This window comes from Rhyacophila brunnea, unplaced genomic scaffold (assembly GCF_057557595.1).
Source record: "Rhyacophila brunnea isolate RB1 unplaced genomic scaffold, BYU_Rbru_1.0 scaffold_12, whole genome shotgun sequence".
Taxonomy (NCBI): domain Eukaryota; kingdom Metazoa; phylum Arthropoda; class Insecta; order Trichoptera; family Rhyacophilidae; genus Rhyacophila; species Rhyacophila brunnea.
The window spans coordinates 43,440,099-43,451,791 of record NW_028232774.1 but is presented as its reverse complement, the minus strand read 5'-3'; the positions used below and the strand labels follow the sequence as shown (position 1 = coordinate 43,451,791).

The 11,693-nt window shown below is 31.9% G+C and overlaps 1 protein-coding gene across 1 annotated transcript; it reads right to left on the bottom strand.

The window, feature by feature from the left end:
* Positions 1–275: 275 nt before the first annotated feature.
* On the bottom strand, positions 276–4,116 carry LOC147078197 (uncharacterized). Its single transcript, XM_085940183.1, has 3 exons — positions 4,078–4,116; positions 3,068–3,149; positions 276–2,155 (listed from the first exon to the last, which is right to left on the bottom strand). The coding sequence occupies exons 1-3, from the start codon at positions 4,114–4,116 to the stop codon at positions 276–278; spliced, it is 2,001 nt and encodes a 666-aa protein (XP_085796309.1).
* Positions 4,117–11,693: the final 7,577 nt, after the last annotated feature.

Sequence of the window (11,693 nt, the reverse complement as noted above, 5' to 3'; positions counted from 1 at the left end):
ACTGAAATTCATTAGAAATTAAATTCAAATTACATCAAGTACCTTCAGTTGATATTATTAATATTTGTTGAGGAATAAAACATCAATGTATATTTTTATATATTTTAATAAATTTTCTCTGAAATCATCTACTGAATATATCATAAATTCGAAACAATCCAAAGAGACATAATCGATCAAAAAATCAGTTTGATATTATTTTACAATACAATAAGATGGATATATTTACAATATAACAATAATAGTAATATTTACAATGATTAAAAATGATTGTGTTAGAGGGAAACATACTCCGTCACGAAAGGTGAACATTGAGGTGGGTGAGGGGGAGGTGGGGTTTCTTTTCCTTCTGGGTGATAGAGTATAGAGCTACCTTCAACGGTTATCCTTGGACCCAATTTGTCATTTACTGGCATGGTTGTTTTAATATCACCATGCCTTACAAGTTTGCGGGGCAATGTTGCATACGAAACACTGGGAACTGAACATGGCGATGAACTCGAACAACCACTTGCCACAGAACTTGTCCCTTTATAAGGAATATCAAGCAGGTCCGGATATCTCTGAATATCTGAATAAGGGTCCTGCGATACGGAAACTGATATAAATATATTACCGTAGCCTGTTGGAGGCAAGATACCTGAAGAAAATTCTGGAGGCGGCGGGTAAACTCCTACAGTAGTCGGGTACGCCGTGTTTATCGGGATCATTACACTAGTGGATTGATTTTGTTCCTTATAGGTATGCATTGGTTCACATGTATCTAACGGTACTGATAAAGAACCATCGAGAAGTCTTGCTTCTGAATCTGACCCTCTCATCATTTCTGAACCCCAAGGTCCGGGAGACTGCTCAGCAGTTGACGCGATCGATATATCAAGAAGTTTCTTTTCTTGGTCCACAAAACTACCACTTCCTTTCACTCGTCCCTTTTGTCTGTTGATTGTTGCTTTCTTTTGATAACCACACACTAATGCAAGAATAATACAAAGAGCAACCGTTGCGATTCCACCGCAAACTATGCCAATCAGCGGTGAATAAATATCAGCTTTACTTAAAGTTGTTGCGGTTACTACCTGTGGTAGTACAAGAGTTACATTTTCACTTACCGTTCCAAGAGAGTTTTTTGCTACACATGAATATTCTCCAGAATTTGAATCTGTCAAATTAACTATCGTCAGATTAATCCATTTTTCTAGTAGGCCATCGTCCAGCTCTATGATAATAGTTTGGTCAGAATTTGTTGAATTTTGACCGTCTACAGGGACGCCGTTAAATAGCCAAGTAATCCGAGGATTTGGGTCACCTCTCGCTTGACAGCCAAATGTTGCATTTTCTCCTACATCTCTCTGGACCATACTCTCTGTAACTCTCACCACCGGTGGACAAGCGAAATCCTGTGGACTTATATCTTCCCATACTTTGCTCTTAAACTCTTCAGGTTTTGTACATACCAAAGACACTGAATGAAGTTTGCTTAGTAAAAACCAATTTCTTAGTGATCTAAGTTCACAGTCACATTTCCATGGATTATTCTCTAACGCCAATGATTTTAGTTTTAAAAGTGGCTTAAAAACCGTTTCTGATAATGTCTCGAGTGAATTTTTTCTGAGACTAAGCTTTTCTAGTTGATGCAAATGCACAAAGGCGGCCTTTTGTATTGTTTGGAGTTTGCAGTTTTCCAACTCTAGGGAGCGTAAATGAGGCAATGCAGGAAATTGCTCATTTGCCAATTCCCGTAATGGATTGCCACTTAAAATGAGTACTTTTAGTCTGTCGTTTCCGGAGAACGTACCTTGGGGGATGATCGTTAATTGATTGTCGGACAAATCGACTTCGATAAGAATTTTCAGGTTTTTAAAAGCATCTCTATGTATCACTGTTAGTGTTGTATTTTTCATAAATATTTTTTGAAGGTTTATTAACTCTATTGAATAGAAAGCTTCACTTTTGAGAAAAGCTATGTAATTGTTTTGGAGATCTAACACTTGGATATCGGAGCTGATATTAGGCAGGATGGTGAGGCCTGATGATGCGCAGACGGCAGTCTTCTTCCCTGACATCCATTTGCAGCGGCACGGAAGCGAGCAGTCAGTCCAGTCTGTTTTAGCAGCTGTAGCTATTGTCAGCAAGACAAGAGCTACGTGTAGCATTGCTGTAAAAAATAAAATATTTTATCTTTAAAACGGATTTTTTGTTATTTAGAGAAACATTACCGATTGTAGAAATATATTTCAACTTCAATTCAAATCAAATTTGCTAATAAATAAAAGAATGCTTTCTTAAACATGAAGCATATTTATAAAATTTTAAAAATATTAATTTTATTCACTATATAAAGCTTAGCTAGGACAATTTCTAGACTGTTCATTGGTAATTGAATCCGCTAATTTTAGGCAAGCATCATGTAAAATCACGTTTTATTATAAAATTTAATGAAATAAATTGATTTTTTGAATATTTTTTTATTATTCGTGGAATAAAGAAGAACGGATATTATTAGAATTAAAAATAATATATATATTACATAACTGTCATACTATATTTAATTATCTTGGTAAATACAAAATGAAATACTTGAAAATTAGGAGTCAATTCAAACATGCAAATTAATACGTTATAATGCCGAATGATAATTAGGTTGAATGTATGTTGTACACATTAAAAAAGTATTATTTGATGGAGAAAGTATGGCTTTATTTTCAATTTTTAAATGACGATTTTGGCATTAATTATATATTTATCATGATAATAATATGTAGATTTTTAAGACAAGTAATGATATTTACATATTCCCCACAATGTCTAGAGATTAGACTTAGCTCCCAAATATACAAAAAATTACCGTTGTACGGCAAATGGGCCTTTAAATAGGTTGAGATTGTAGTTTTTAAAGTTATATAAACAATATATAAAATGAGAGGCCTTGAATTACAAATACCGATAAGTCTAACATTTCAATATAAGTGCTACGTAAATTAATGATGTTTTTGTTTAAACCAATACCAACTAATAATTATTAATCTATTACTTAATATTTTGTGTATCCCCGTAATGTGTCATTTACCTTTTATTGTGACGCCACTGGGGCTGCCAGCGGCGGTGCATGGCTCTGCTTGTCGTTTCTCAAACAATTCACCCCCTTCTACCTGGAAAAAAATAATTAAATGAAATTAATATTTTGTATAAATGCACTATCTAAATATTAACATTTTATATTGGTAAGTCCATGAAAATTTCTCAATATTAAAAAAATATTTTGGTAACGTTGAGACATTGACGGCAATTATAAGCATTATTAAAGTGAATGCTTCGCCCATCAGAGATACCTAATAGAAAGATACGAAGCTTACAATTTAAGACAATTCATTGATAATTTACAGTACAACGTGTTTTAGTTAATCAATACGCTGATAGACATGTATTTAAAAGGGCCAAAAATATATTTAGGATAAACTCATAATAAAAAACAATTACTAAATTATTACTAAATGTAACCACCAAAAACAGTAACCATAAAAAAAGTTTATTAAGTTGTCTTTTATGCAGTATCTTGTTAATGTCCATATTTTTTAATCGTTGATTTTTCTAGAAATGTTTTTATAATAGGTATCTACAACTATTATTATTTTTATAATCAAATCGACCTTCAATATTTTTACTATACCAAAATTAACTTAGTTCTAAATAAAAAAATATCGACTTAAACACATTTTTATTTTTACCAGTTAATCTTGTGTTGATGTTTTTATAATAATAAATATTAAAGGCTAATAAATAATAAATTTCATAAAGGATAGAATGAAATCTGTTAAGTGATGACTGTGAATATCTGGAAATGAGTTAATGTTTAATATTCATCTTTATTTGAAAGAAAAAGTTATCAATAACGTTTTTATAAACTGTTTAGAAAATACAAGAACATTCTTATTCCTCAGTAATTTAAGTGATAATAGAATTAATCAGTCAGAGTGAATCTGCGATAGAAAGTGCCAAGTCAGTTTTGCTGCAGTGCGAATCCTTGTTTGCGAATATTCATTTTCTTTGCAAATGTTATCTTATCTCAGCCAAACAAACCTCTGAGAAGGTTTCCGCCCTTTGATCTGAGGAGGCCATTGTCAAGCGACGCAGGAGAAAGGACGTAATTAATGACCCAACCTGGTTAAGTCAAAGCTTAAATCCGTAACGGATCCTAGTGCCTTTTCAGTAACGGGAATCTATCCGGTACTACGTGATTTCCGGCCAACTTTGAATATAAATTTACCGGTTATCTTGTACTTTACAATCTAGTGTGCGTTTGCATTTCTCAACATGTTTGTAAGATCTTATACAGTTTCCAAACAAGGCCCTGCACAACTTTGGACATTGGACAAATTTCGATTGGAAAACTTAGTTTTACTACTGTGAAGTTATTATACTGCAAGAACGTAGCATAGTTTTTAAGACATTAATATTGAATTATTGTAGTTTAAAAAACATACATTTTTATCAGGTAAGTTTTAACTATCATATGTTTATCAATATTATTGTATATTTATGCTATTTTATTAAATATAATTTAATTTAATAATATAATATTCGTATTACAAGAATTATTACTATAATAATAATAATAATCATTTAAAGCCATACAAATATTATATATTATATTATATTAGGCATCTCGGACATATTCGTCGGAATTCATTTGGACATGTCGACAGGCATATCTTAAGAAGAATAGATCATCAATAACAATTTCGCAATATCTAGCAGTACCTAAGGAATATAAAAGGTCAAAAATTTGACCAAGATCCAAGAAGATAATTGAAACTAAAGTTTACCAGAGCTACATGTAATAGATGTACGAAGAAACCATTACTGCACGTGGCAAAAATCCACAAAAAAATAGATCCATGAGTCAAAGTTAGCCGAAGTCGTGGTACAATGTGTACCGCCATTATAAACAATACATAATCTTTTTTATTTATTGTTTTAATAAGCATATTATTATATAATAGTATTAGATACCATAGATATGTTGTCCACCATGCAAAACAACAATGGAAACTGCCAATTAGCTAATATTATTCATTCGAGTTCCCTCTTTGCCTCCCCGTACCGCATTGTATGAGATTATACTGCAATATTAATTTTATTATCGATATAAAAAAAACCACGGTAACTTTATTGGCACAAATACATCTTTAAGCCATATGTGGTTGATTCAAATCGGCATCTATCACAAATGGTGGAGCGAATGGCCATCAATTAATTATTAATCTTCGTTAAAAAATTGTTTATATATTCTAAAATCTTTCAGGTTCTTGTTAAGGGTAGAAACATTATTATCAAGACTTATATTAACACACCTAACTAAAAATACAAGCGATGCGTACATACAATCAAAAAAACATAGATAGGTATTTAATATATGTGTTATTATAAATGTTCTCTTATTATTTACTAGGTATTTTGTGTTGTAAGGTGGTTCTAAAGAAACTTTGAAAATATGTAGAGATTTGAATGACAAATACGTAACACGTCAAGTTTTGTGACACTGTTTATCAAAGAAGGAAGACTTGACAATACTTTCTCACAATAAATCACCATTTAATATTTATAAAGAAATACTTTATGACAAATGGTTTAAGTAAGAAAAATCTTTAAAAGTTCTTCCATTGAATAGGTACAGAATGTATTGGTTTAGATTTATTAGTATTATTATTCGAAACTACAACTTATTTTGAAATTATAAACATATATTATAATATTATGTAAAACATTTTATCTATGTAACAATGTAAAATTGTTCGTATAAATTACCAGTATTATGTTTTGTAGTTTGTTATACTTATATTTATTTTCAATTCTGTACAATATTAAATTTGTGATATTGATTCAATATTTTTAAAATTATTTTACAATTCATGTATTTTTATGTCATTATTAGATTTGATAAACTATTTATTTTATTCAACGAATGTGATACAAGATTTCAAAATTATTTAACATTATATTATACAGTATATACATAATTCGAAAACATCTCATGCATATACACACTATAAAAAATCATTATCCTTATTATAGCTAACATTATAACGCATTCGAAAAGCATTTCATCTAACAAGCACTAGTTAAAATTTTCGTGATTCAATAAGATTCCCGTAGCTTAACTGGAGAAGCATACTGGCGCGAATCCAGCAGATGCAGATTCAAGTTCCGTCGGGTGTCGATTTTGATTTTTTTTGGTATGTATATTATTGTATAAAGCATGTGATGTTTTCAAATTATGTATATTGATTACTAAGTGTTTTGCTTATGTTTCCAAAATTCTAGGCTTTGCAACATACACGTACTGTAGATATTAACAATAAACAGACCCAAAAGTTTGCAAATATAAAAATATGGTATGCATGTAAAAATATGGAGTACATTATTTAATTCATAAAAATATGTAAAAAAAGATCCACCGGACGTCGTACTGCTAGCAGATGATGAAAAAAAAGAAACAAAAGATCGAAAGACAATGACAAGGATATTAAATATGGGACTTAAACAAAACTTTAGTTTAACCAAATAAGTCTATGTTTATTTCAAGATCACGGTTAGTTATGGTTTGTTTGTATGCAGCATGTCGAATTAAATAAGGTGAAAAACACTGCACATTATTATAACCGTTATAATGCAGGTGTTGTACCTGAATAATATATATAAATTAATATGTGTGTGTTTGTGTGTTTGTGTATTTGTTTGTTCGTATTTAATGCGCAGCCATACCGTTCATCCGATTGCAATAAAACTTTGTCAACTTATTGCTTGCACTTTTGCGCGAAGAGTATAGGCTATACTAATATATAAAAATGAATGTCTGTCTGTCTGTCTGTCTGTCTGTATGTCTGTCTGTCCATCTGTCTGTCCCGTATGCATTCCTATACCATTCATCCGATTGCGATGAAATTTTGGTAAGCGGTTGCATGCACACCCATGAAGGTTTTTGAATTAGAAAAATCATCATCTTCTTCTACTTTTTCATTCTATTTTCTTTTAATCGTATGGTTCCTATACCATTCATCCGATTGCAATGAAATTTTGGTAAGTGGTTGTATGCACACCCATGAAGGTTTCTGAATTAGAAAAATCATCATCTTCTTCTTCTTCTCCATTCTATCGTCTTTTATTCGTATGGTTCCTATACCATTCATCCGATTGCAATGAAATTTTGGTAAATGGTTGTGTGCACACCGATGAAGGTTTTTAAATGAGAAAAATTATCATTTTCTTCTTCTTATTCATTCTATCTTTTTTTATTCATATGGTTCCTATACCAGTCATCCGATTGCGATGAAACATTTGTCAGTTGTTGTGTTAACACCCGCAAAGGTTTCTAAAATAGTACAACCATCTTCTTCTTCTTCTTCATTCTATCTTCTTTTATTCGTATGGTCCTTATACCATTCATCCGATTGCGATGAAACCTTCGTCAGTTGTTGTGGTAACACCCGCAAAGGTTTTTGAATTAGTACAACCATTTTCTTCTTCTTCTTCTTCTATTCGTATGCGTTCCTATTCCATTAATCCGATTGCAATAATATTTTCGTCAGTAATTGTGCCAATACCCGCGAAGGTTTCTGAATTAGTACAACCATCTTCTTCTTCTATTCTATCTTCTTCTATTTCTATGCGTTCCTATACCATTCATCCAATTGCAATGAAATTTTGATCAAGTGTTGTGCTCACGCCGCAAAGGTTTCTGAATTGACACAACTATTTTCTTTTTCTTCTATTCTATCTTCTTCTATTTGTATGCGTTCTTATACCATTCATCCGATTGCGATGAAATTTTGACCAGTTGTTGTGAGCACGCCCGCGAAGGGTTCTAAATTAGTACAACCATCTTCTTCTTATTCTATTCGTATGCGTTCCTATACCATTCATCCAATTGCAATGAAAATTTGTTTAAGTGTTATGTTCACGCCCGCAAAGGTTTCTGAATTGATACAACCGTTTGCTTCTTCTTTTTCTTCTATTCTATCTTCTTCTATTCGTATGCGTTCTTATACCATTCATCCAATTGTGATGAAATTGTGACCAGTTGTTGTGCGCAAGCCCGCAAAGGTTTCTGAATTAGTACAACCATCTTCTTCTTCTTCTATTCGTATGCGTTCCTATACCATTCATCCGATTGCAATGAAATTTTGGTGAGTTGTCGTGCGCACGCCTGCAAAGGTTCCTGAATTAGTACAACCATCATCTTCTTCTTCTATTCGAATGCGTACCTGCACCATTCATCCGATTGCAATGAAACTTTGGTGAGTTGTCGTGCGCATGCCCACAAAGATTTCTAAATTACAAAATCATCTTCTTCTTCTATTCGTATGCGTTCCTATACCATTTATCCGATTGCAATGAAATTTTGATCAAGTGTTGTGCCCTTGTCCGTAAAGGTTTCTGAATTAGTACAATCATCTTTTTCTTCTTCTATTTGTATGCGTTCTTATGCCATTCATCCGATTGTGATGACATTTTGACTAGTTGTTGTGCGCACGCCCGCGAAGGTTTTTGAATAAGTACAACCATCTTTTTCTTCTTCTATTTGTATGTGTTCTTATACCATTCATCCGATTGCGATGAAATTTTGACCAGTTGTTGTGCGCACGCCCGCAAAGGTTTCTAAATTAGTATTATATAAAATACAACGTTTATTGTTTGTTTGTTCAATGTAATTTAGATTTTTTTTTTCTACATATTAATAACGTTAATAACATTTGCATATTTTGGATTCGATTTTGATTTAGTGGTTTTTTGTTTGACATTTACTCTTATTAGAATTATTTTCATATTGCCATATTGTATAACACAGATATTTTAATTAAAAAAAAACAATTACCTCTTATTATTTTTTAAATATCTAAGATAAATATACCCACGAAGCGACCATGTGCGAAGCCGGGTACTTCAGGTAGTAGTTTATATATTTCGGTACCTATCTAATATATAAAAAATAATATTTGTTTGTTCGTATTGTATGCACTGCCATACCGTTCATCCGATTGCAATAAAACTTTGTTAACTTATTGTTTGCACTTCCGTTAAGAGTATAGGTTATATCTTATATATAAAAATGAATGTCTGTCTGTCTGTATGCCTGTTTGTCTGTCTGTCTTTCTGTCTGTCCCGTATGCGTTTCTATACCATTCATCCGATTGAGATGAAATTTTGGTAAGTGATTGTATGGACACCCGCAAAGGTTTCTAAATTAAAAAAATCATCATCTTCTTCTTCTTCATCATTCTATTTTCTTTTATTCGTATGGTTCCTATACCATTCATCCAATTGCGACGAAACTGTCGTCAGTTATTGTACACACACTCGCAAAGGTTTCTAAATTAAAAAAACCATCTTATTCTACTTCTTCTTCATTATATCTTCCTTTATTCGTATGGTTCCTGTACCATTCATCCAATTGCGATGAAACCTTCGTCAGTTGTTATGGTAACACCCGAAAAGGTTTCTGAATAAGTACAACTATCTTCTTTTTCATCATCATTCTATCTTATTTTATTTGTATGGTCCCTATACCATTCATCCGATTGCTATTAAACTTTTGTCAGTGGTTGTGCCAACATCTGCAAAGGTTTCTGAATTAGTACAACCATTTTCTCCTTCTTCATTATATCTTATGGTTCCTATACTTTATACATTATTCTATATACTTTATACATTATTCGTAAGGTTCCTATACCATTCATCAGATTGCGATAAAACCTTCGTCAGTTGTTGTGGTAACACCCGTTAAGGTTTTTGAATAAGTACAACCATCTTCTTCTTCTTTATCATTCTATCTTTTTTTATTGTATGGTCCCTATACCATTCATACGATTACGATGAAACTTTTGTTAGTGGTTGTGCCAATACCTGCGAAGGTTTCTGAATTAGTACAATCATCTTCTTCTTCTTCTTCAATATATCTTCTTTTATTCGTATGGTTCCTATACCATTCATCCGATTGCGATGAAACCTTTGTCAGTTGTTGTGGTAACACCCGCAAAGGTTTCTGAATAAGTACAACCATCTTCTTCTTCTTCTTCTTTATCATTATCTTTTTTTATTGTATAGTCCCAACCAACATACAATTTAAAAAAAAAAAGCTACAAATGAATTGGATCCAACCTTGGATAATAAATCCATTGAATACATACTAAGTACTACTTTACTATAGACATTATTTTTGCGTCTATGTTTATAATGATTCAGAGAGTTTATGGGATCTAGAATAATGAATCATAATTTTATAGTCGTAGATTTGTTTTCAGATTCCACACGAATTAAGAATAATACAAAAATTATGGAAATATAGGTTAATTATTCTGGGTCGGTCTATCCCACAAAACAAAGGATGGCGCAGCCTGAAAGGTTTCCTCTTACGCACATATGAATCTATGTACTAAATCAAGCTATGAATTATAAATTCTAGGTAGTACCTACCCAGAAGGTTTGTTCGCTTGATACGCCACTGAATCATTTATACATTCTAACGCAGGATGCTTATTTATATGTGTGTGTGTTTTGCCAGAACTTCTCTCTACTTTCAACCATTATGAAATTTTATGAAACATTGTAAGAAAAATAGCCTGCTATTAATATTGTTGAGTGAAAATGATTTATTGTTATATAAATAATTTAACCATAACTATAGAATTATTTTATCCACCTGACGGTACATTCATTAATCATTGGTGTATCTGTTATAATAATAATATAATACAATAATAATACATTACACTACGAGATTTATTCTAAAAACATTTTTTTTTCAACAACTCTGGCTGTAATTAAATAACTTTGAAATAATAAGCTACCCATCTTACTCTATAAGTATCGTATTATCAATGTTTTGCACTCCCTCATTGATTTTTTTTTAAATATGAGAAAAAGCGACGAATATTCATCACGCTCATCAAAGCCAACACGTGCATCGATTATATTGGGGATCGGATGAATTTTTTTTTTGTGGAGTGATCGTGTGGTAATAGCGATCAAAATTTTTTCACAGGTCTCTAGGATATAATCGTCACTACTTTGTGATATAAATTATAAAACTATATAATATATTGCTTGTTTTAGTAATCATAAACCATGAATTTTGTTAATTATACTGATAAAAAGCAATCTGGCGAGAACAAATATTTTTACGTAAAAAGTCGTCGAAATTTTGGTTAATATTTTTTTTTCGTTCATTGACACTACGCATATCTCTCTCTCTCTCTCTTTCTCTCTCTCACATGCCCACACAAATTAAAACAAATTCGCTTAACCACACATAAACAGAGACACACACATAATGTGATATTTTTACATAACAATGCGAGTACAATAATTGGAAGTACCTATTTTCTATGATATTATAAATTATGTATAATATAAAAAAATATGAATTAAAATAATGGGTCATTGGATCTAACCCATCATTTTGTTAGAGTGAATCAAATAAAGAAAATCAATGCTGCGTGCCTAACAACAAAAACGTTAAGCTTACACCTTTTTGCAGAAAAAATATTCAACCCTGTGCATACGAAATTATTAATTTGGCTCGCTTGACTAACCACCCCTTAGTCCGGAAAGGGTTGTAAAAGCGTTGCGAGGCAGGAAGCAAAATCTTTTTCAGCCCCACGATTTTTCATCTCGCCAAAATGGACGTTTATTGCACC

What these genes read in the sequence shown, in the direction of transcription:
- LOC147078197 (XM_085940183.1), bottom strand. Translation starts at nt 4,116, where the DNA reads ATGGCCTCCTCAGATCAAAGGGCGGAAACCTTCTCAGAG. An exon ending in GGGCGGAAACCTTCTCAGAG is followed by an intron (nt 3,150 to 4,077) that starts GTTTGTTTGGCT and finishes ATTTTTTTCCAG; the next exon opens with GTAGAAGGGGGTGAATTGTT. An exon ending in CAGTGGCGTCACAATAAAAG is followed by an intron (nt 2,156 to 3,067) that starts GTAAATGACACA and finishes TATTTTTTACAG; the next exon opens with CAATGCTACACGTAGCTCTT.